At 45.1% G+C, this 27,302-nt stretch overlaps 1 protein-coding gene across 1 annotated transcript in view; it reads left to right on the forward strand.

Moving 5' to 3' along the window:
- Positions 1–8,733: 8,733 nt before the first annotated feature.
- Positions 8,734–27,302, forward strand: part of HSF5 (heat shock transcription factor 5) — a 32,164-nt gene continuing 13,595 nt past the window's right edge. Inside the window, exons 1-3 of the mRNA XM_073566067.1 lie at positions 8,734–9,478; positions 14,995–15,363; positions 22,361–22,458. Coding sequence (XP_073422168.1) covers positions 8,962–9,478; positions 14,995–15,363; positions 22,361–22,458 — 984 coding nt within the window. The 5' untranslated portion in view covers positions 8,734–8,961. The remainder of the gene's footprint in view (positions 9,479–14,994; positions 15,364–22,360; positions 22,459–27,302) is intronic.

Raw genomic sequence — 27,302 nt, forward strand, 5'->3', positions numbered from 1 at the left:
GCGGGAGCCGAGTATCATGTGACTGTGCTCCGAGCCTCTCGCACAGAGAATCGGAGCACAGCTGTGGAGAAGGCAGAGAAACTAATTTCTCTAACTTCTCCATTGCCAGCGTCGGCGTAAATGCTGAAAACGGTCGAGAAAAATAACGTTTATGGGAGCTGCCCCATAGATTAATACTGGTCCGAGTGCTATGCGATGTTTTATTGCATAGCACTCGTCCGTATTCCTCGCAAGTGTGACCCGGGCCTATCAATGATTTCCTCATCGTCCTCTGGCAGCAAATTATGGTTTACTCATAATTGCTAATTTTCTTCTTCTTCCCAGCTAGTTCTTCTGTTTTCCATTAAGTCTATGATTAAGAACTGACTAGCTGAATCCTTCTAAGCTCTACATTAAAACAGAAGGGCAATTTTCTCTGCACAAGTCATGACTTACTGCAAAAGCCTATGGCGGCGGGGAGGGGAAGCAGCTGGGCCAGGAGTTGGAGAGGGGAATAAGTCATGCAGGGAAAAGAGACTTCCAGTTTCTACATAGAACAGGGAAGAGAGCATAATTAAATGGGTGGAAAGGAAAAATGAGCAACTAATATATTAACAGTATAAAAACTTTGATGGGAATGCTTCTTTAAGCACCCTGATAGACAGACCACTATTTGTAATATTCTAGGACTCTATTATAACAGAGTCTGAATCACAAGATTGCCGCTGACACAGCAGTAACTTGCATGCCTCCTCAGTGCCACCCTACTCACCGCTGACACCATGCAGCTTCTCTTTGTGTCACGCCAGTATTGCCTCTTGCAGGTCTGCTGCATAGGAGTCTGTTACCATTTGGCTTTAGGGGGACGCCATCTCTGCAAGAAATTAACCCTGCTGTGTCCTGCAGAGATTAAGTTCCTTGGTCTTGGCTGTGCAAGCAGCCTCTATATTAGGCAGCTTTTCCCACCACTCTTGGCCCAAACGTTGGTTCCTAGTCAGTTTGTTGTGCTAGTGTTCTCTTAGCGCATGTGTGACTTGTTTCTCCAGTTGTTGACCAGACTCAGACTGTTTTTTGTGACGTAGCAGTGATATTGCTAGCGATATCGCTATGTCTGATACTTACCTCCGACCGGCTCCCCCGCTGATTATCGCTGATCGCGCGAGAACGTCCTGGACCGTTTCTCGTCGTCAGCTTCCTGCTGGGCTTCCTGTGGCGCCGACGAGCGACGAGTGGACGTGGGCGGGAAGACGTCAGGATCGCCTCGTCTGACAGGTAAGTAACGACCCCCGACCGCTGCTATGTCGCTGGTGAGATCTGCCTATGTGGCAGCTCACTAGCGACCACTTAGCGATGCACCAGCGATCCTGACCGCGTAATATCGCTGGTCGGGATCGCTGATGCATCGCTAAATGTGACAGTACCTTGACACTCTCCCACCCCTCTAATCTATCAAAAACTCTGCTGCCCGGCTAAACCACCTGTCCCCGTGCTACTCTATGGGCTGTCCTCTCTGCGAATCCCTTCACTGGCACCACAGACTCCAGTTCAGAATCCTAACCGTGACATACAAAGCCATCAACAACTTGCCTCCTCCATACATCTGTGACCTCGTCTCCTGGTACTTACCTACACGCAACCTCCAATTCTCACAAAATCTCCTTCTCTGCTCCCCTCTTATCTCCTCTTCCCACAATCGCATACAAGATTTCTCCCATGTATCCCCCCTACTCTGGAACTCTCTACCCCAACATATCAGACTACCATGGAAACCTTTAAAGGGAACCTGAAGACCTACCTCTTCCGACAAGCCTACAAACTGCAGTAACTGTCGTTCCACTATACAGCTGCATGATTAGCTCTATCCTCAACTACTGTATCCTCCCTCATTCCTTTTAGATTGTAGCCTTTGCGGGCAAGAGCATATCTCCATCTGTACCAATCGGTGTCTTGTATTGTTTATGATTATTGTACTTGTTTTTTATTATGTATACCCCTTTCACATGTAAAGCGCCATGGAATAAATGTCGTAATAATAATAAAATAATACATTTTATTTCTATAGCGCCGACATATTCCGCAGCACTTTACATTTCAGAATATATAATAATAATAATAATAATAATAATAATAATAATAATAATAATAAAATTAGAGCAATGGGACCAGGGGAAAATCTGTGTAACTGGGTTAACAACGGGCTCAACGATAGGAAGCAGAAAGTGGTTATTAATGGAACACACTCAGATTGAGTCACAGTTAACAGTGGGGTGCCACAGGGATCAGTAATGGCAGGGGCGGACATATCGCTGGTGTAGCTGTACTGGGGCCCAGAGTTGGAGGGGTCCATCGACAACAGCACGCATTCAGCTGAAATGTATTGTGATGCAGAGAACCTGATGGCTCCCTACGCTACCATATACGCCACTGGCCAATCAGAGGCTGGCAGCAGACATCGAAGAACCTGTTACTGGGGGAAAATAGCCGAACATCATATGTAGCAAGATGGGAAGAGCAGATCAGAGGAAAGAGCAGCTGGACAGAACAGAGGACAAGCATTTCATCTAACATGTCCTCCTGTAGGGGGTATCATATATTGCGTTTGTTTATGCCTCTGCCTTTCTCTTTCGTCCCGATGCCATATATTATTAGTGTATGTATATTTGTAATATATGATGGTACTGCTACATGATTTAGTGTATTACCACTTCTATACATTGGTACTGCTACACTGATATTTGTATTACCGTGTCTTGCTGAATGTATATATGTATAATGTTATACTGTTGTAATGCTGCTATGTATAGTGTATAGGGTAAGTGTAGTTACTGGATTGGCTACTACATGGGGCATTATAGTTCACAGAGCTTTCAGCTAGTGAATAGGATAGGAAAGGGTTAACAATAGGAGGGGCTACTGTGTGGTAAGCTAGGAATGTTCCTTTAGGTAGTCAGAAGGGCGAGCGCGCCCGAATAGTCCACATGGGCTCTAGGCCCAGGACGCCACAGCAGTCACGCAACATTAAAGAAGAGAAGCTTAGACATTCAGAGTCTATAGGACAGAAGTATGGTGTCAAGCAGCAGGACTGAAGCAGTTCATAGCTGGAGAAAGGAAGCGGTCCAGGAAAGTACAGGGCACAGATTGTTCGATATGTAGCAAATAGTTGCATGAGCTAATGCTCTCAGGACCGGGGCGAAACGGACCAGAGAATCCCCAGGCACAGTGAGTCTGAACAGGGAGATTGCTGCGGTACTGTACAGGAGGATGTCAAACTGAGTACAGGGAAAGAACAGGATGTGAACTGCATGGAACTTGCTGTTGATGTTGTAGCTGAAAAGAATGTGCTGCCAAGTTGTTCAAGTAAAGTTTCACTTCTTGCATTTGAACCTGTGCCTCAATTCATGCGAAACCAGTTGCAGAAAGGCTTCAGCACTACAGTGGAATCCCTGATGGCGCAGTGAGAAAAAACAAAGGTATGCTGGTGAAAGAATACTGTTTTCATGTAAGAGAAGGCCAGGGCTCAGATACACCAGAGTGCTCGGCCATCACTACAGTCCTGGACCTCCCTTACACTTCCACACACTAGAAAAAAGTCCTTCTCATCAGCTGGACTAGGAGAGGGTTCCTGCACTAACGTGCTGCTGCTCTTCAGTGTGTGGAAGCTACGTACCTCATCCTGCACCTGCTAGACTGCCCATAAGTAATGATCACACTTACTGGCAAGCTAACATGTATCATATTCCGCAGCACTATACAGACATCAGCATCAGTGTCCCCATTGGGGCTCACAATCTAAATTCCTTATCGTTATGTCTTTGGAGTGTGAGAGTGAAACCAACGCAAACACAGGGAGAACATACAAACTCCTTGCAGACGTTGTTCTTGGTGAGATTTAACCCCTTTGTGACCGCGCCAATTTTTTCAATTCTGACCAATGTCACTTTATGTGGTCATAACTCTGGAATGCTTCAACAAATCCCAGTGATTTTGAGACTGTTTTTTCATGGCACATTATAATTTATGATAGGCCTATTTCACATTTCCGTTTGTCGCCATCAGCCAAAAGCCGCCGTTTTGCAAAAAAAAGGATCCGCCATTTTTTTTGGCAGATCCGTTTTTTTCCCATTGACTTGCATTAGCGGCGGAGTTTGACGGATGGTCATCCGTTGGATCCATTTTTTGACGGATCCGCCATAATTTTGGCGTCCGCTGATTTCAGTGGACGGACAATGAAACGTTTTTTGTCTGCATCAAAATAGCGGATAGCAACGGATCCGCCGCTATCCGCCATTCGTTATAATGGTCGCCTATGGGCGGTGGATCCGTTGCCAACCGTTTATTGACGGAATCCGGCAACTGATCCGCTTTTTTTCTCTCTCCTTTTCCACAGTCATGTCACTTTAAATTTCATCACCTCGGCACCAAAAACGGATCCGTCAAAAAACGGATCCTGTGACATCCATTTGTGGCAAAACGGAAACGGATCCGTTTTTTTAAACTCTGGCGGATTTTGACTGACGTCAAAAAACTGAAGTGTGAAACAGGCCATAGGGGTAAATTTAGATTTATATATTTTGTGGTAATTTATAAAAAATATCAGAAACTTGACAAAAATGTAACAAAAATTTCAATTTTCAAACTTTGAATGATTATCCCTTTAATCCAGATAGTCATACCACACAAAAACATTAATAAATCACATTTCCCACATGCCTGCTTTACATCAGCACCATTTTTAAAACACTAATTTATTTTGTTAGCCTTTTAGGAGGTTTAAAAATGTAGCAATAATTTTTCATTTTTTCAAGGAAATTTACAAAATTTATTTTTTGAGAGACCTATCCAAGTTTGAAGTGACTTTAGGGGTGCTATATATTGGAAAACCCCAAACATGATACCATTTTAAAAACTGCACCCCCTGACATACCAGTGTTGCAAAACAACAGTGCTAACCACTGAGCCACCGTGCTTTTATTACAGGAGATCAATGGCTTCGCTTGGATTAGGCGTGGTTGTAAGTATGGTTTAATTGAGATTAATAAAGGAGTTTGTGTCACTTTTTTTCAAATAAAGGACTTTATTCTGGGTGTGTGTTTATTTACAATACAACTATAAGATTAGTAATGGGGGAGTCTTATAGACGCCTCTCCCATTACTAAGCCATGGGCTTGATGTCACCTGAAAGGTGACATCAACCCCACAACTATTACCCCACTTGCCATCGCTACAGGGCAAGTGGGATGAGCAAGGCTAAGTGTTGGCGATTCTTAGAGATGCGCCTTTTCTGGGGGGGAATATTCATGGCCCCTTCCTAGGCTATATCAGCCCCCAGTCGCTGGCTTTCCCTCTGCTGGTTTGGAAAATTGTGCGGGAGCCCACGCTATTTTTTCAAGAAAAATAATCTTTTATTAATTAAATACATGTACAGTAAGCTGCACACACACTGTTCTAATTGTATTTGTCACAGACATCTATATACAGTATCTACCTATTCTGTATGTATTTACTGTGTGTAATCCATCTCTTTTATCCTGTCGGCTCCTGCTGTGATCTTACACTACCACGGCTGCTGAATTATCGGCTTTTCTTCTATCTATGTAATATAAATACATATTTATGTGTGTGTGTCACTGACATGTATATGCATATTTATGTATTCTATGTGTATATCTCTATTCTATTGTGACTTGTTAGTGTGATTTTACAGTAGCCGCATATGAATTGTTGGCTTTTCAAAGGACACTGGTGTGTAAAAATCGTACAGAACTCGCATGGTGCGAGTGCTGTGCGATTTTTTTTCTCGCACCCATTGACTTGCATTGGCGAGTCTCGTCCGAGATGCGGGACAATACTCAGGACGCTGATTTTTTTCCTCAGTCCGGTTCAGCTGAGAAAAAAAATCGCAGATGAGGTGGTATAACATTGGTCCAAGTGCAATCTGATTTTTTATCGGATTGCACTTGCCCGGATTTCTCGCAAATGAGTATGAGCCCTAAGTGTCAAAAATGGCCGGGGGCAGAGCAAGGCCTCGACCAGACTATTTTACACCTGCCCATGGAAAGCTACATAGACAGCAGCCCAAAGGTTAGATTACTGTTCTTAATCTAAATGTTCGGACCCCGCACATTACCGCATACTGAACATGTAAGAAAAACTAAAATGGCAGAATGGAGTTTTTTCACAAACACCACAAGCCTTCACACAGCTATAGCTACTGAAAAGAAAGAAAGAAACTGTGTCATGTGGCTGTGTCCTTGAAGTTTAGCTAGCCTTTCATATTCCACAGATGAGTATAGCAGTGTGGGCCAGTCAGGGACCCACAGAGCAGCAAGGGAGCCCCTTACTCAGCACTGCCGCCACAAGAAGCTGCGGTCACCAGAAGAACCCAGTCAGCAGCCTTCCAATATGGAATGGGGCTGCACTGGCCAATTACATTGCCGCTTTTATTTTGTAATGCAAGGTAAGAAATGTAAGAAGTGATCTTATTGGCCACTTTCTGTTTGCACTGTGCTTAGTGCCCTCGGCTCGGCTATACTTGCCTCCCGCCTTCTTCCATCAGCACCGCTTCTCCCTGAAGAGCTGAAGTAGCAGCTCGCCCGGTTTTCCTTATTGAGCCTTCACCTGCTGGGGCCCGCAGTCCTCCACATAATGGCCGCCGCCATCACTGTTTCCTGCGGCGGCCGCGTGAATCCGCCCAAGGATAGGCACGCGGCAAAACTCGAAGCCTGATTGGTCCGAGTTTGGAATTTTACATGCGCAGGTTCGGGAGCGTCGGTAATAACGGTTTTAAGGAGCGCAGAGAACGGGAGAGGCCAGAGAGAAGCCACGTCCAGCCTCTGACAGACTGTGCACAGTGGTCAGATCCGGTTATATTGTCAGTGTGTGCCCTTATACATACTACAGCACAGATCGGTGCCATAGTACTGACCGCTGCCCAGATCGGTGCCATCGTACTGACCGCTGCCCAGATCGGTGCCATCGTACTGACCGCTGCCCAGATCGGTGCCATCGTACTGACCGCTGCCCAGATCGGTGCCATCGTACTGACCGCTGCCCAGATCGGTGCCATCGTACTGACCGCTGCCCAGATCGGTGCCATAGTACTGACCGCTGCCCAGATCGGTGCCATCGTACTGACCGCTGCCCAGATCGGTGCCATCGTACTGACCGCTGCCCAGATCGGTGCCATCGTACTGACCGCTGCCCAGATCGGTGCCATCGTACTGACCGCTGCCCAGATCGGTGCCATAGTACTGACCGCTGCCCAGATCGGTGCCATCGTACTGACCGCTGCCCAGATCGGTGACATCGTACTGACCGCTGCCCAGATCGGTGCCATCGTACTGACCGCTGCCCAGATCGGTGCCATCGTACTGACCGCTGCCCAGATCGGTGCCATCGTACTGACCGCTGCCCAGATCGGTGCCATCGTACTGACCGCTGCCCAGATCGGTTCCATCGTACTGACCGCTGCCCAGATCGGTGCCATCGTACTGACCGCTGCCCAGATCGGTGCCATAGTACTGACCGCTGCCCAGATCGGTGCCATCGTACTGACCGCTGCCCAGATCGGTGACATCGTACTGACCGCTGCCCAGATCGGTGCCATCGTACTGACCGCTGCCCAGATCGGTGCCATCGTACTGACCGCTGCCCAGATCGGTGCCATAGTACTGACCGCTGCCCAGATCGGTGCCATCGTACTGACCGCTGCCCAGATCGGTGACATCGTACTGACCGCTGCCCAGATCGGTGACATCGTACTGACCGCTGCCCAGATCGGTGAAATCTTACTGACCACTGCCCAGATCAGTGCCATCGTACTGACCACTGCCCAGATCGGTGACATCGTACTGACCGCTGCCCAGATCGGTGAAATCTTACTGACCACTGCCCAGATCAGTGCCATCGTACTGACCGCTGCCCAGATCGGTGCCATCGTACTGACCGCTGCCCAGATCGGTGACATCGTACTGACCGCTGCCCAGATCGGTGAAATCTTACTGACCACTGCCCAGATCGGTGACATCGTACTGACCGCTGCCCAGATCGGTGAAATCTTACTGACCACTGCCCAGATCGGTGCCATCGTACTGACCGCTGCCCAGATCGGTGACATCGTACTGACCGCTGCCCAGATCGGTGAAATCTTACTGACCACTGCCCAGATCGGTGCCATCGTACTGACCGCTGCCCAGATCGGTGACATCGTACTGACCGCTGCCCAGATCAGTGCCATCGTACTGACCGCTGCCCAGATCGGTGACATCGTACTGACCGCTGCCCAGATCGGTGACATCGTACTGACCGCTGCCCAGATCGGTGACATCGTACTGACCGCTGCCCAGATCGGTGACATCGTACTGACCGCTGCCCAGATCGGTGACATCGTACTGACCGCTGCCCCGATCGGTGACATCGTACTGACCGCTGCCCAGATCGGTGACATCGTGCTAACCGCTGCCCAGATCATACAATTAAGGGTGCAATTGTATAATCCAGATGTGAGATCTTGTGGATTCTATGTGATCTAATACTTTTTACCATATAGATCACACATAGGTCTTAGTTTTGCACATGTGCAGTTCACACTTGAGGTCATATGCTCTCCATTAAATATAATACTCATGTGACATCATAGTTTCCTGTGAGGTCAGATAGGTCACGTATAAGATTTTATTTCAGAGGCTCTACCCATACAGTATACACACGAGTCCAGATATAGAGATTACATGTTACATGTGTAGTTATCACATGTTAGAATAGCGTTAACTCGAGGGGTTATACACGTGTGGTCATATACGAGAGTCCATACACTTGAGGTCATACACAATAGGTTATACCTGTGAGGTCTTTCACGTCAGGTCATACAGATAAGCTTATATACAGAAGTGAGGTCATACACATTGAGGTCATACAGGTGAGGACCAACAAGTGAGAGCCGTCGCGTTAAACTCTCATTATAGTTCACATTAGTTTCCATCAATGGACCCAGAAGAGACTTATTCGTCAACTCTGATCAATCCCAACAACTTCCCTGCCAAGCTGTGGCGTCTTGTGAATAGCCCCCGCTACCAGTCCATCCGCTGGGACTCCACCGGGCATGGTGTTATCATTGACCAACAGATATTTGAGATTGAACTACTATGCCCTACAGAGGTAACTAATGAGACCCCTGAATTGTTTAAGACCACTAACTTCACTAGCTTTATCCGTCAGCTCAATCTCTATGGCTTCAGGAAATTAGCGATGGGATCAGGCAGCAATGCCGATCTTCATTCTCCTTGTTTGGTTTTGGGACTCATTGATGGTAGCATTCATCATTTCCACAATGAACATTTTCAAAAAGGGCGACCAGATCTGCTGGTCAATATGAAGAGACTAACGAGCACTAACAAAGCCAAGCTGGCTGCGGGCCTGGAAATAAATTCTCGGGCACCAAATCGCTTCCAGAAATCACTTACCGGGTCGTTGACAGAGGAGAGTACAGGAGATTCCCAAGGTAAGAATGGGTTGTACTTGACCAAAGTGTACAATCTTGATATGCAATGGTAAAACAAGTCTTCCTGGCTTGTAGTAAAACGAGTCACCCTTCCTAAATCCTTTAGTGGGGTATTTTGGTGAGAATAAATTATCACCCGTCCATAAGTTCTAGGTTGATAAGGGTCCAACTCCTGTGACCGCCCAAAATGACCAGAATGGGGCACTTTTATCCCTATTAGTGCTGTGGCGCACATGCTTGACTGGCGTTCCATTCATTTCCTATGGGTCTGCCAGAGAAAGACGATTACAGTGGTACGGCAGTCCCATAGGGAATGAATGGAGCTGCAATCTGCAGTTCTATTCTAAGGCTATGTTCACAAAAGGATCCATTTTTTGGTTACTGGATCAGTTTTAAATGTAACAAAACAGATGGATATTTTTCTGATCCGTTTTCCATAGACTTTGGTGTTAAAAAATGGATCCAGTTGAAATAATTTTTTTTAGCTGGACAAAAAAGTTGTGTCTCCACAACTGTTTTACTAACAAATTGTTGTTGGATCCATTCTACAGTAAGGCCGGCGTCACACTAGAGAGGAATACGGACAAGTGCTATGCTATAAAAAATCGCATAACAGTCGGACCAATGTTAATCTATGGAGCAGCTTCCATCAACCATTTTTGTCTTGGCCATATTATACGTGCGAGAGAAATCGCAACATTCTGCGATGTGCACCGTATCTCGGCCGAGACTCGCCAATGCAAGTCTATGGGTGTGAGAAAAAAACGGATTACACACGGACTACCAGTGTGACTTGCGAGAAATACGCACCGGTGTCCTTAGAAAAGACTGCAATTCAGTGCGGTGTACAGTAAAATCACAGTAGAATAGAATACAAATACTGTATTTTTCGGACTATAAGACGCACTTTTTTCCCCAAGAGTTTTTTGGGAAAATGGGGGTGCGTCTTATAGTCAGAATATACTTACAAATACTGTGGCGGGCGATTCTGCGGCAGTCCGACGCTGCCGGGCGATGTTCACACTTTCTTCCCAGGTTGGGGCAGCAGGTTCGGCGGTAGTGCAGTGGGGGGCTCCACCGGCATTTTGTGAAAGCCTGGAGGCCCCACACATCGATTGCTGCAATTTGGGTGGCCTCTGGGAAAATGTTCAGATTGAGATCTTGACAACGAGATCTCGTCTCCCGAGATCTCAGGATGAGAACTCGTTGCCAAGATCTCGGGATGAGATCTCGTTGCCAAGATCTCAATCTGAGAATTCACCGCACCCGGCGACCATTTTCCCGGAGGCTACCGCATCACAGCAATGGACATGCGGGGCCTCCGCGCTTTCACAAGATGCCGGTGGAGCCCCCTGGCACCACAGAGAACCCTCGCCGCACCAGCCTGGGATGGGATTTCCCGGAGGCCACCGCATCGCAGCAACGGATATGCGGGGCCTCCGGGCTTTCACAAGATGCTGGTGGAGCCCCGAGCACCACCACTGAGCCAACCTGGGATGGGATTTCCCGGAGGCCACCGCAGCTGCCGCACCAGCCTGGGTTGGGAGTCATATCGCCGGACCCCGCTCCACCAGCGCTGCTGATCCCCCCCGGGTAAGCTGAATTTGGACTGTAAGACAGACCCCCATTTGAGACATTCATTTTTTTCCCTATTTTCCTTCTGAAAATTTAGGGTGCGTCTTATGGTCCCATGCGTCTTATAGTCCGAAAAATATGGTACACATAGTTTAGGTGTATATATATATATATATATATATATATATATAAATAAATCAAGAAAAAAGGCTTGACAAAGATGGGTCACCGTTGAAACGTTGCCATCTGGGGATCAGTAAAGTATCCACTTTTTTCACATTTAATTTGAGTGCTGCCTATTTTTTTTCCATATATATATATATATATATACAGTGCCTTGCAAAAGTATTTGGCCCCCTGGAACTTTTCAACCATTTCCCACATATCATGCTTCAAAAGTAAAGATACCAAATGTAAATTTTTAGTGAAGAATCAACAACAAGTGGAACACAATTGTGAAGTTGAACGAAATTTATTGGTTATTTTAAATTTTTGTGGAAATTCAAAAACTGAAAAGTGGGGCGTGCAATATTATTCAGCCCCTTTAACTTAATACTTTGTTGCGCCACCTTTTGCTGCGATTACAGCTGCACGTCGCTTGGGGTATGTCTCTATCAGTTTTGTACATCGAGAGACTGAAATTCTTGCCCATTCTTCCTTGGGAAACAGCTCGAGCTCAGTGAGGTTTGATGGAGATCGTTTGTGAACAGCAGTTTTCAGCTCTTTCCACAGATTGTCGATTGGATTCAGGTCAGGACTTTGACTTGGCCATTCTAACACCCAGATACGTTTATTTGTGAACCATTCCATTGTAGATTTGGCTTTATGTTTGGGATCATTGTCTTGCTGGAAGACAAATCTCCATCTCAGTCTCAGGTCTTTTGCAGACTCCAACAGGTTTTCTTCAAGAATGGTCCTGTATTTGGGGATGGTGTGTTCAGGGCGATGAGCTGTGTTGCCTTTACGCCAAACATATCGTTTGGCATTGTTGCCAAAAAGTTCGATTTTTGCTTCACCTGACCAGAGCACCTTCTTCCACATGTTTGGTGTGTCTCCCAGGTGGCTTGTTGCAAACTTTAAATGACACTTTTTATGGATATCTTTGAAAAATGGCTTTCTTCTTGCCACTCTTCCATAAAGGCCAGATTTATGCAGTGTAGGACTGATTGTTGTCCTATGGACTGACTGCCCCACCTGAGCTGTAGATCTCTGCAGTTCATACAGAGCGATCATGAGCAGGGGTGAACCTAGCCTCTCTGATGCCTTAGGCGAACATCAAAATGATGCCCCCCCCACACACACAAAGTAAATTCTCATATCTATCCTGTAAAACTGAGTACAGTAGTGGATATTTTGATTTAGATAAATAGAAAAAAAAAGGTGTCGGGTAGAGGAGCGCATAATGCCGCCCCCTGCTGCCTGCCGCTTGAGAAGCTGGTGCAAATCGCCTCATTATAGGTGCGGCCCTGATCATGAGCCTCTTGGCTGCATCTCTGATCAATCTTTTCCTTGTTTGAGATGAAAGTTTAGAGGGACGGCCGGGTCTTAGTAGATTTGCAGTGGTATGATACTCCTTCCATTTCAATATGATCGCTTGCACAGTGCTCCTTGGGATGTTTAAAGTTTTGGAAATCATTTTTTATCCAAATCCGGCTTTAAACTTCTCCACAACAGTATCACGGACCTGCCTGTTGTGTTCCTTGGTCTTCATGATGCTCTCTGTGCGTCAAACAGAACCCTGAGACTATCACAGAGCAGGTGCATTTATATGGAGACTTAATTACACATAAGTGGATTTACAGTATTTATCATCATTAGTCATTTAGGACAACATTGGATCATTCAGAGATCCACAATGAACTTCTGGAGTGAGTTTGCTGCACTGAAAGTAAAGGGGCCGAAGAATATTGCACACCCCACTTCCCACTTTTCAGTTTTTGAACTTCCACAAAAATTTTAAATAACCAATACATTTCGTTCAACTTCACAATTGTTTTCCACTTGTTGTTGATTCTTCACCAAAAATTTACATTTGGTATCTTTATGTTTGAAGGATGATATGAGGGAAAAGGTTGAAAAGTTCCAGGGAGCCGAATACTTTCGCAAAGCACTGTAATATTGGAGACAGTGGTAATACAATCACTGGTGTTTTGTAATATTGCAGGCTTGATATCAGGAGTAGAGGTGTATCTAGTGGGTACGGAAAGTATTCAGACCTCTTTAAATTTTTCCATCTTTGTTTCATTGCAGCCATCTGGTATCTTTATGTTTGAAGCATGATATGTGGGAAAAGGTTGAAAAGTACCAGGGGGCCGAATACTTTCGCAAGGCACTGTATATACAGTATATTATATATATATATATATTTATATGTATATCAGTGACACACACATATATACATATATCTTTATATTTCATAGAGAGATAGCAGAATAACTGATAATTCATTTGTCGGCTTCTGTAGAATCATTGCAGAACCCGACAGGATAGGAGACATGGTTTACATACAGTAAACCATTGCAGAACAGTAATCTTTATATATGTCTGTGACTACTAATGTTAGTAGTATATGTGTGTTAAATTTGGGAGCTCTAGGTGTTAACTAAAAGAATTTATTCACAGAAAAAATTGCCGTGGGCTCCCGTGCAATTTTCTGTGCCACAGAGGGAAAGCCAGTGACTGAAGGCAGATCTTAATAGCCTAGAGAAGGACCATGGTTAGTGGTTCCCCCCTGGCTAAAAACATCTGGCCCCAGCCACCCCAGAAAAGGCGTAAGATGTACCAATTCCAGCACTTAGCCTTTCTCTTCCCACTGCCGTGTAGTGGTGGCATATGGGGTAATAAGGGGTTAATGTCACCTTTGTATTGTAAGGTGACATTAAGTCTGGTTAGTAATGGAGAGGCGTCAATAAGACACCTATCCATTACTAATCCTGAATTTTGTAAAGGGTTAAATAAACACACACGCAGAATAAAGTATTTTAATGAAATGACAGACAACACAGTTTTGATATCTTTATTCTTCTCCTTATCCAAACGAAGCCATCGATCTCCTGTAAAAAAAAAACAATATACCATGCTAGTCCGGCGTACAGTCAGTCCCATGGCGTAAATCCAAATCTGGGGGTAAAATAGGTTACAACCAGGAGTGGTGCTAATGCTACCGCCCGGCTGTAAACCACTGTGAAATGAATGAGAAGCTGCCTGTGCAGCCTCCCCGCCTGACCGGAGGTGAACTCTGCAGCGTGGTTAAGTTTCAGATTATTTTCCCACGCTGCCGAGTTCATAGCAGGTCAGGCTGTGTGTCTCCGCAGCCTCAGTGACATCAGCGCGGTACATTGTTCTTTTTATGTCTTTATTCCTGTAAAAATAATTGCATGTAGGTTGCTTCCAAACCCTTGCTTTTCCACAGTCTATTTACCAGTCTTTAGCTGCATTGATGCCAAAACCTACTCCTTTGGAGTACAGTTGATGGCAGTGACAGGGTTAGCACCTGTCTCCTCTTTGGATTACTGGAGTAATGTACTTATCAGATCACTCTCCTGCAGCAGCTTATCCACAGTTAGTGACACACTGGTGCTGAGCCTTTCACTGCCATCATCTGTACTCCAAATGAGTATTTTCTGATATCAATGCAGCTAAAGGCACACAAATAGCACGGTGTGGAAACTACTAAGGAATTATTCTTTTTTTTATAGGGGTGAAAACAAATTCTCTAATACATTGATTTGCAAAGTTTTAATAAAATTATTAAAAAATAAATAAATAATTAAAAAAAGAAGCAAATATTATTATTATTTTTTTTTTTTAAATCAAACTTTAGCTACTCTTTAAGTCTTACTTTAAGTCTGACATGGCACTTTTTAGAGATGTACATTTCTATTCCAGTGAATGAATCAGTTTCTGTACATTGTGTGAAATTGTTTTTTTCCAATCTGTAGGGCTGGCGACTGTTGATCAGACTCACAGAACTTGCAGACGTGAAAACATTTCTCCATATCCATATGTCATTCCGCCATCCCGTAACCAAATCGCTTTTCCTGGAAAGGAGCTCGGTTGGACTTTTATCCCATGGTCATATTCATTCGGCCTTCACCATGGACAGTTTGCCTCTCATTCATCATTTGCAGAAAACGGAATGTTTTATCCTGTCCTGCAGCGCTTTCCAACGGACATCACTTACCCAATGCAGTCTACGGCCAGGTCGGTAAATGTGCAACGTGGTCATTCTGCCATGCCGGGACCAGTGCAAAGATATAGTAGCTATATGCCACATACTGCACAGTACCCACAGGCGTTTTACCCAACAGGTGAGTTCTGCTCCGTTATTAGACAAGGATGGCTGCTGTAGTCTGCTTTGTAGGCCTCTGGTATTAGTAGGACCCCATCGCAAAAGTCCTAATTGGGTCCTCTCTCCACACCCCTGAAACCAATATTCAGTGGGGTAGACGGGGTCATATCTCACAACTTTTAAAATCAGCATATACTGTATATTGCAGCAAGTGCACAGTAATTATGCTGATACTGAAATTTCTTATCATCACACCTTGGCCCTTATAGAATGTAATACCCACAAAAATGGCCCCCTTAAGGTTCCGTTACATTTAGCGATGCACCAGCAAACGCAACAACGATACGACCCGGTCAGGATCGCTGGTGCATCGCTAAATGGTCGCTAGTGAGCTGCCAAACAGGCAGATCTCACCAGCGATGCAGCAGCGGTCATCACTTACCTGTCACACGCAGCGAGGGTGAAGTCTTCCGCCTGCGTCCATGGAGTCACTCGTCTGCGCCAGCAAGAAGCCGGCGATGAGAAATGGACCATCCCGTTCTCGCGCGATCAGTGATATCCAGCGGGGAGCCGGGTCGGAGGTACGTGTCACATGTAGCGAGATCGCTACCGATATCGCTGTTGTTTCACAAAATCGGTGACGCTTTAGCGATATCACTAGCGATCTCGCTAGGTGTGAAGTGGGCTTTACTTTATGATACTCCCACTGTGAATTCACCCCACACACAGTATGATGACACCACAGTGCCTCCACCAAAGTATGATGCTGCCACAATGCCCCTACATACTATGATGGTGCCACAGTAACCCCAAGATAGCACACCTCTCACAGCATGATACCGCTAAAGTGTCCCCCCAACACAGTATGATAGCCCCCACAGCTCCACTATATATCTAGCATGATGGCTCCACAGCCGCATTTACACATTGTAATAATCCCCATTGGAAGTGAGCGACCCCCTATAAGAAGTATGAGGACCTCTACACACAGTATAAGGGCTCCCACATACACAATATGATATCCCCAACAGATCCCACAGGACATATGAGGGGCCACCCACAATGTAAAATGTCACCCATAGCTCCTCACAAAGTATGAGTGCCCTCACAGACCCCCACACCGTATGAGGAAACCCACACATATCGAGAATTCTATAGATATCTGCAGAGAATTCTATAGATATCTGCAGCTGAGACACGCCATAATGTACCAGTTCCCGTATCCTAGAATGAGAATATCTAAATACCCATTGATAGGAATATTATCAACTCAAGGACCCACAGGTGTGAAATCCTCCTTTTATACCTCTCTATTAAATTCTAAAATTGCATCCAGTCAACTCGCTATAGAAAGTAAATGGCGGAATTTAATCCCTTCTATCACTAGTGAACAGTGGAGTGATGCCCTATAGGCACATGTGACGGTGTCACCAGCTGCAAATAATAAGCTAAGGCCAGGTTCACACTGCATTAACACAGCCCGTTCAACGCATAGCATTGACGGGCTGCGTTAACAGGCTGCGCTAACGCTATAGCATAACGCAATATGCGTTATGCTATACCGCTAGCAGATGCTCCATCTGCGCTAGCGGTGACGGAGCCTCAGACGCTGGAGGCCGCGTCCGAGGCTCCGTCACTGAATGACGGCACATCACGAACGCGCGCCGCTTTACTGCATGCGTCGCGATGCGCCCGACAATGGGCCTGAATGGCAGCGTTAACAGACTGCATTACACTTCGTTATACCGCAGTGTAACGCAGTCCGTCTAACGGACTGCTATAACGTAATGTGAGCCCAGCCTAATCCAACTATGTATTCTTCACCAGTCTTATTTGACCCCAAGCAGACTTCATAAATTTGGTAGAAGGGCAACGGATAAATGTCATAGGTGCGGGGAACTGGGAGCTGATTTTTGGCACCTTGTCTGGAGCTGTGGCAGAATACGAAGATATTGGAGTGATGTCATGACTACATTAGAGCGGATAATGGGAATACCGATTGAATGTACTCCTGAGTTGTGCATCCTGGGTGTCGTGGATGAAGAGATGTGGATTCATTATGATAGAACTAGATTATGGCCCGATGCTATCGCATCGGGAGGATGCGATAGCATCACACCTCTTGCCATGTTAACCCTCAACACACACACTCCTCAACACACACTCCTCTCACCTTTCACCATCTCCACAAACTCTTTCACTCCACATACGACCCCTTCTCTCACTCCTTCTCTCATACTCACGCCGTCATCGCCGCTGCTCCACGATCCCCGACATCTTCTTCCGCCGGCGCCATCCTGGATCCAGACGTTGTCCACGCCGGCGACATGTTCTTGCGGCGACGCCATCTTGAGTATCGTGAAATCCCGCGATAGTCAAGATGGCGTCGCCGGAAGAACATGTCGCCGGCGTGGACGACGTCGGGATCCAAAATGGCGTCGGTGAAATCTTGCAAGTTTTCGCCGACGCCATTTTGCATCCCGACGTCGTCCTCGCCGGCGACATGTTCTTGCGGCGACGCCATCTTGACTATCGCGGGATTTCGCCGATCCAAAATGGCGTCGCCGCAAGAACATGTCGCCGGCGTGGAGGACGTCTGGATCCAGGATGGCGCCGGCGGAAGAAGATGTCGGGGATCGTGGATCAGCGGCGATGACGGCGTGAGAATGAGAGACGGAGTGAGAGAAAGGGTCGTATGTGGAGTGAAAGAGTGAGTGGACGTGAGTGGAGATGGTAAAAGGTGAGTGGAGTGTGTGTGTTGAGTGTTAACATGGAAAGAGGTGTGCGGTGACGTCACCGGTTACAACTGGACGGAAGTTGTTACAACCGGAAGTTGCTTAGGGCATTTATTATTATAGATATTTCTTCGAGAGGATCTATTTATGGCTAGGAAAGCAGTGGTGTTGAGGTGGATGGGAGGGAGGTCCCCTTCGATCAATCAATGGAAGAAATTAGTGAATGACATAATTGAATTCCCTATGAGAACATATTATATAGGAACAGAGGATGTCCCCAGAAGTTACATAAGATTTGGGAAAAGTGGTGTAATTCGCCCTTGACGCATTTAGCTCCTAGTGCTATGGTTTCCTCCATCTCGCGATATAATCCCTGATGTATGTCACTTCCGGACCATGGAAGCTATGATTTCTGTAGATTTACCGTATATACTCGAATATACTGTAAGTCGAGATTTTCAGCCCAAAAAATTGGGCTCAAAGTCCCCCTCTCGTCTTATATTCGAGTCATATACAAAGGGGGTCGGAGGGGGCGGATGTGTCAGGTCATACTTACCCGTCCTGACGCTGTGTCTTGAGCCCCCAGCTTCTCCCCGTGCTCTCTCTTCCTGCCTTCAGCGGTCACGTGGTGCTGCTCATTAAAACTCATGAATATGCGCATATTCATGAGTTTTAATGAGCGGTACCACATGACCGCTGAAGGCAGGAAGATAGAGCGCAGAGAAGCTGGGGGCTCAAGACACAGCGTCAGGACGGGTAAGTATAGCGATACTCACCTGTCCTGCGTCCATGGCTGCTTGCTGCTGTCTGTCATCGGTCAGTGACTTCAGACAGCAGAGGGTGCGGTGACGTGGTTAGTGCGCGCCGCGCCCCCTGCAGTCTGAACGTCACTGACTGATGACGTGGCAGATAGCGGTGAGCAGCCATGGACGCAGGACAGGTGAGAATCTGACACCCAGCGACGGAGAGGTGAGTATGTCATTTTTTTTATTTTTACATGCAGCAGCAGCATGGGGGCAGCATATGGGGGAACAATCTATGGAGCTTCTTGTGGGGGCAGCATATGGGGGAACAATCTATGGAGCTTCTTGTGGGGGCAGCATATGGGGGAACAATCTATGGAGCTTCTTGTGGGGGCAGCATATGGGGGAACAATCTATGGAGCTTCTTGTGGGGGCAGCATATGGGGGAACAATCTATGGAGCTTCTTGTGGGGGCAGCATATGGGGGAACAATCTATGGAGCTTCTTGTGGGGGCAGCATATGGGGGAACAATCTATGGAGCTTCTTATGGGGGCAGCATATGGGGGAATAATCTATGGAGCTTCTTCTGAGGACACCATATGGGGGAATAATCTATGGAGCATTTCCCACCCTAGACTTATACTCGAGTCAATAAGTTCTCCCAGTTTTTTGTGGCAAAATTAGGGGGGTCGACTTATACTCGGATCGACTTATACTCGAGTATATACGGTAATATGTGTCAATTATAATCTGACCTGCTACGAGCATATCTCCTAAACCGAACTTGTTAGTTAGAATGTGCAATGATTGCCAACGTGTATCGTGTAGAATACTATGTTTTATTTGTTTGTTATCTTATTGAATGTTGTATGTAATAGTTATATCACTGTGAATGATAACTTAGATTATTTTGACCTTACACTGCAATATCATACGTTTGTTATACTATGTTGTGGAATTTTTCAATAAAAAGAGTTTGAAAAAAAAACCACACATATCATCTACCATACAGCTATCCACAGTGTTGAGGAACCCCACACACTGGATGATGGTCCCCATAGCCCTCTACTCAATATAAGGGCTACCAAAACAGTATGAGGAACCACACAAAATTTGATAGCCCTGCAGCCCCCATACATATTATGATGCCCCACAAGGCACTGTCTGCTCCACAAGGCAAATGTCTGCTCCAGTGGGTACACTCTGTAGACCGAGGCTCCATCTGCTCAGGAGACACAATCTAATGACTTAATTGTGGAGTCACTCAGATGCTGAATGGTGCAGCAGGGAGCAAACAGTTCCCGACTGCACCACTCTATTTAATGGCATCTGCATCGTATGTTTGCTGATACCATTGAAATTATGACAAAAGGCGATGGGAGATGTAGGGGGCTTTGTACTCAATACTGGCCCTCACTCAGCTCACAGGCCGCATAACGGCTGTATAGCCGTCTGCTATGGATGGAACGCCCTTCAATACAGCCAGGTGACATTAGTAATACTGCAATTATCATTAGTAGCAATGTAGACAAACTGACATTTCCCAGGTTCTTGTTTTTGCTAATTTTCACCTCTGTACTTTCCTAATTTAAAAGGCTTGTCTGATATTGAAAAAAAGTCTAAGACCAGAAAATGTTAAAAAAAGGAAAATTATTAATACTCACCTTTGCAATGTCCCATAGTTTTAGTATCAGCGCGCGTGTGCTCCCAGCTGGTATTTGTTTAATTCCCTGTAGTGATCATTTCATGTTCATGCACATGACCTCTGCAGGCGATCACTGGCTTTACTGGTGATACTAGAATGCATAGCACAACGTTACTAAGGCCAATAATTGGCTGCAGTGGTCACCTGGATTTACACAATGTCATTACTACAGGGATGTAAATAATGACCAGCAGAGCATTATCAAGCGTCAGAAATTGGACTTGTTAGTCAAATTCCTCAAAATATCAGAAAACCCCTTTAAGTTGTCTGATAGGGGTCTCCAGAACATAGGTGATGGGACAGCTGAGTGGATAGTTGATAGGGGTGTTCTGTATATATGTGATGGGACAGTTGGGTGGATAGGTGATATAGTTCTCCTGTACATAGGTGATGGGACAGTGGTTGTGAATAGGTAAAACACGTGTCCTGTAGATAGGTGATGGGACAGTTGGGTGGATAGGTGATGTGGTTGCACTGTAGATAGGAGATGGGACAGTTGGGTGGATAGGTGATAAGGTTGTACTTTAAATAGGTGATGGGATAGATGTGTGAATAAGCGATAGGGCAGTTGGTGGATAGGTGATAGGGCCATCCTATGAATAGGTGATATGATAAAACAGTTGGGTGGATAGGTGAGAGGGGTGTTCTGTAGATAGGTAATGGAACAGTTGAGTGAATAGGTGATATAGTTGTACTGTAGATAGGTGATGGGACAGTTGGGTTGATAGGTGATAGGGTTGCACTGTACAGGGTGGGCCATTTATATGGATACACCTAAATAAAATGGGAATGGTTGGTGACCCAGATCGGCGCGCTGAATTTGCAGAATGGGCAAAACAAAAATTGGAACAGGACCCTCAGTTTACGCAGAACATTATGTTCAGTGATGAGGCAAACTTTTTTGGGTGGGCTATTTATATGGATACACCTAAATAAAATGGGAATGGTGACTGTTTTCTTGCATAGGGTGTCTTGCATTGAAATCTGCTGCAATGACCCGGGTACTGCGTTCACCAGACATCAACACAATTTCTATCCGCTCCTCACGTGCTAACCTCTGCGACATGTCAATGGCTGTAAACAAAGAGAAACTTGTAAATAACTAATGAAAGAATAAAGTTACGTTAAAACCCAGCACACCAATGGTTTTCTTGTGAAATTCTCAATAAGTTTGATGTGTCACATGACCCTCTTCCCATTGAAAAAAATAAAGTTGGATCCAAAATGGCCGACTTCAAAATGGCCGCCATGGTCACCACCCATCTTGAAAAGTTTTCCACCTCCTATATACTAATGTGCCACAAACAGGAAGTTGATATCACCAACCATTCCCATTTTATTTAGATGTATCCATATAAATGGCCCACCCTGTAGATGAGACATTTTGGTGGATAGGTGATAAGGTTGTACTTTAGATAGGTGATGGGACAGTTTTGAGTGAATAAGCGATAGGGCAGTTGGGTAGATAGGACAATCCTATGGATAGGTGATGACACCATTGGGTGCATAGGTGAGTCTGTCATTGTAAATTTGTATGTAACCCCCCTTCTCATGTACAGCACCATGGAATTAATGGTGCTATATAAATAAATAATAATAATAATAATAATAATAGGGTCATCCTGTGGTCAGTTCATGGGGGACAGTTAGTAAGATATGTGATAGGGTTATCCTATGGATAGGTGAATAGGTGTAAATATGGTACAAAATCTTTAAGTTTCTACATTTGAGTGGTTTCTTAATTCTTTTTTAAAGAGCGAAAGACGCAGCATTATATAATGCATTTAATGGCATTTGATTCCAATTTCATTTGTTGTTCACTTCTCATGTAGCTGTTCTGCCATGCTGCACAACTCCAGCTCATCTGCACCACCTCAGTGGCTGCTCCGGCCCCGCAGTCCCCTCATATCAACACTGCAGCTATTTTCAGGTTAGTATAATTAAAATGTAACCTGACTCAAAGGATACTTAACGAATCTTAACGTCTGCAAATGTTTGGCATTTTGATGATGCATTTTTTAGATGGATGCCTTACACACACCACCCCAATGGCTTTATAGCTTTGTCCTTTAATGTAATAGTAATTTGTATGTCCTGACTGTTCCAACTTCTGTGCTGGTGTTGCCATGTCTCAAATCTTGAAAGGAACTATAGAGATGACAAGCAGATCTTTTCAGATCCGCACCTTGAAGCCTGGAAGCTATGGTCATACTTTATTGTTCTGCAGAATTTATCTGCTAGAACCACCAGCGATCAGCTATAATCACCATCACCCGAGTCACGGCCTCAAAACCACCAGAGCTGCTGCACCCCCGACCTTCTGTCTCTTCCCCACTATCCCATAGAATGTAAGTCCGCAAGGACAGGGTCCTATCCCCTCTCTACCAGTCTGTCATTGTAAATTTGTTTACTGTTAACGATATCTATAACTTTGTATGTAACCCCCCTTCTCATGTACAGCACCATGGAATTAATGGCGCTATATAAATAAATAATATTAATCTGTGGCCGAACCAGTAAACACGTGCCTCGGCAGTGCTTTTGTGGGTGAAATTAAGCATTGCATATTTTTCACAACTAACACTCATGTGACTCTGTTTATTTCCTTACATACCGTATATACTCGAGTATAAGCCGAGGTTTTCAGCCCATTTTTTTAGGCTGAAAGTGCCCCCTCTCGGCTTATACTCGAGTCATTGTCCCAGGGGGTCGGTGGGGAAAAGGGAGCGCGGCTGTCAAATTATACTCACTCCCTCCTGGCGCGGTCTCTGCACTACCCTGCTTTTCAGACGGTCTCTGGCGCCGACCTGGCAGCTCTTCCTGTGTTCAGTGGTCATGTGGTACCGCTCATTAAAGTAATGAATATGCACACGACTCCACTCCCATAGGCATGGAGCGCATATTCATTACTTTAATGAGCAGTACCACGTGACCGCTGAACACTGGAAGAGCTGCCAGCGCCGGAGACCATCTGAGAAGCAGGGAAGTACAGAGACCGCGCCAGGAGGGGGTGAGTATGGCACGGAGGACGGGGGAGCCATGTGATATTCACCTGTCCCCGTTCCACCGCTGCGCTATGCTGTCTCCAGCGTCCTCTGGCTGTGACGTTCAGGTCAGAGGGCGCAATGACAGAAAGTATTCAGACCTCTTTAAATTTTTCACTCTTTGTTTCATTGCAGCCATTTGGTAAATTCAAAAGAGTTCATTTTTTTCTCATTAATGTACACTCTGCACCCCATCTTGACTGAAAAAAAACAGAAATGTAGGGTGATGGGAGAAAGTTCCACAAAGTATCACTGCAGCCCTCCACCAGTCGGGCCTTTATGGCAATGTGGCCCGACGGAAGCCTCTCCTCAGTGCAAGACATATGAAAGCCCGCATAAAGTTTGCTAAAAAACACATGAAAGACTCCCAGACTCTGAGAAATAAGATTCTTTCGTCCGATGAGACGAAGATAGAACTTTTTGGTGATAATTCTAAGCGATATATGTGGAGAAAACCAGGCACTGCTCATCATCTGCCCAATATATTCCCAACAGTGAAACATTGTGGTGGCAGCATCATGCTATGGGGGTGTTTTTCAAATGTAGGGACAGGACGACTGGTTGCAATTGAAGGAAACATGAATGCGGCAAAGTACAGAGATATTCTGGATGAAAACCTCTTCCACAATGATCTGGACCTCAGACTTGGCCGAAGGTTCACCTTCCAACAAGACAATGATCCTAAGCACACAGCTAAAATAACAAAGGAGTGGCTTCAGAACAACTCTGTGACCTTTCTTGATTGGCCCAGCCAGAGCCCTGACCTAAACCAAGTTGAGCATCTCTGGAGAGACCTGAAAATGGCTCCAACGTTCACCATTCAACCTGACCGAACTTGACGAGGATCTTCAAGGAAGAATGGCAGAAAACAAATCCAAGAAGACTCATGGCTGTACTAGCTCAAAAGGGTGCTTCTACTCAAAACTGAGCAAAGGGTCTGAATACTTATGACCATGTGATATTTCAGTTTTTCTTTTTTAATAAATTTGCAAACATTTCTACATTTCTGTTTTTTTTTCAGTCAAGATGGGGTGCAGAGTGTATATTAATGAGAAAAAAAAATGAACTTTTTTGAATTTACCAAATGGCTGCAATGAAACAAAGAGTGAAAAATTTAAAGAGGTCTGAATACTTTCCGTACCCACTATATACACCTCTACTCCTGATATCAAGCCTGCAATATTACAAAACACCAGTGATTGTCTTACCACTGTCTCCAATATTACAGTGCCTTGCAAAAGTATTCGGCTCCCTGGAACTTTTCAACCTTTTCCCACATACCATGCTTCAAACATAAAGATACCAAATGTACATTTTTGGTGAAAAATCAATAACAAGTCGAACACAATTGTGAAGTTGAACGAAATTTATTGGTTATTTTAAATTTTTGTGGAAAGTCAAAAACTGAAAAGTGGGGCGTGCAATATTATTCGGCCCCTTTAACTTAATACTTTGTTGCGCCACCTTTTGCTGCGATTACATCTGCAAGTTGCTTGGGGTATGTCTCTATCAGTTTTGTACATCGAGAGGCTGAAATTCTTGCCATTCTTCCTTGGCAAACAGCTCAAGCTCAGTGAGGTTTGATGGAGATCGTTTGTGAACAGCAGTTTTCAGCTCTTTCCACAGATTCTCGATTGGATTCAGGTCTGGACTTTGACTTGGCCATTCTAACACCTGGATACGTTTATTTGTGAACCATTCCATTGTACAGTAGATTTTGCTTTATGTTTGGGATCATTGTCTTGTTGGAAGACAAATCTCTATCCCAGTTCTCAGGTCTTTTGCAGACTCCAACAGGTTTTCTTCAAGAATGGTCCTGTATTTGGCTCCATCCATCTTCCCATCAATTTTAACCATCTTCCCTGTCCCTGCAGAAGAAAAGGAGCCCCAAACCATGATGCTGCCACCACCATGTTTGACAGTGGGGATGGTGTGTTCAGGGTGATGAGCTGTGTTGCCTTTACGCCAAACATATCGTTTGGCATTGTTGCCAAAAAGTTTGATTTTGGTTTCATCTGACCAGAGCCCCTTCTTCCAAATGTTTGGTGTGTCTCCCAGGTGGCTTGTTGCAAACTTTAAACAGCACTTTTTTATGGATATCTTTGAGAAATGGCTTTCTTCTTGCCACTCTTCCATAAAGGCAAGATTTGTGCAGTGTACGACTGATTGTTGTCCTATCAACAGACTGTCCAACTTCAGCTGTAGATCTCTGCAGTTCATCCAGAGTGATCATGAGCAGGGGTGAACCTAGCCTTTCTGATGCCTGAGGCGAACAGCAAAATGACGCCCCCCCCCCCACAAAGTAAATTCTCATATATATCCTGTGAAACTGAGTACAGTAGTGGACATTTTGATTTAGATAAATCGAAGAAAAAAGGTGAAAGGTGTCCAAACACAAGGATGTCAGCGGCATCACACGCAAATAGAAGAACAACACAGAAGTATCCAGAACAAGGGTCATTAATGGCAATGGTAGGCCTGGCACAGGGCCAGACTGGGACAAAAATGCAGCCCTGCAACACAAATCCCACCAGCCCACAAACTATAACACTCCTCAAACCGATCAGTGAATTTTTGTTATACTTTGTTGTCCCCTCATCACTCTCTTGAAGGAGTTATTTGAAGAGCCACATGTGAATGGCATCACAGTGCGTATGACTAACCACAGCTCCATTTACATGGTGCTCTTCAAAGCTATGTTTCCCAGGATCATGGGGGTCCCAGCGGTCAGATCCACAACAAACAGAAAGTCATCCCCTATCCCCACATAATGCTCCATACAGTATTACGTGCCCTATATATTACTTTGTACAGTATAATGGGCCCCATATAATGCTCCATACAGCATAATAGGCCCCATATATTACTTCGTACAGTATAATGGGCCCCATATAATGCTCCATACAGCATAATTGGCCCCATATATTACTTCATACAGTATAATGGGCCCCATATAAAGCTCCATACAGTATAATGGGCCCCATATATTACTTCGTACAGTATAATGGGCCCCATATAATGCTCCATACAGTATAATGGACCCCATATATTACTTCGTACAGTATAATGGGCCCAATATAATGCTCCACACAGTATAATGGGCCCCATATATTCATACAGTATAATGGGCCCCATATAATGCTCCATACAGTATAATGGGCCCCATATATTACTTCATACAGCATACTGGGCCCCATATATTACAGTCATGGCCAAAAGTTTTGAGAATGACACAAATATTATATTTTCACATAATCTGCTGGCTACTGGTTTTTATGTGTGTTTGTCAGATGTTTTTATCACATACAGAAATATAATTGCAATCATATTATGAGTAGCAAAAGGTTATATTGACAGTTAGAATGAGTTAATGCAGCAAGTCAATATTTGCAGTGTTGACCCTTCTTCAGGACCTCAGCAATTCTCCCTGGCATGCTCTCAATCAACTTCTGGATCAAATCCTGACTGATAGCAGTCCATTCTTGCAAAATCAATGCTTTTATTTTGTCTAAATTTGAAGGTTTTTGTTTGTCCACCCGTCTCTTGATGATTGACCACAAGTTCTCAATGGAATTAAGATCTGGGGAGTTTCCAGACCATGGTCCCAAAATCTCTATCTTTTGTTCCCTGAGCCATTTAGTTATCACCTTTGCTTTATGGCAAGGTGCTCCATCATGTTGAAAAAGGCATTGTTGATCGCCAAGCTGCTCTTGGACGGTTGGGAGAAGTT

Source organism: Dendrobates tinctorius, unplaced genomic scaffold (assembly GCF_039654945.1).
Source record: "Dendrobates tinctorius isolate UK_male_01 unplaced genomic scaffold, ASM3965494v1 ptg000016l, whole genome shotgun sequence".
NCBI lineage: Eukaryota > Metazoa > Chordata > Amphibia > Anura > Dendrobatidae > Dendrobates > Dendrobates tinctorius.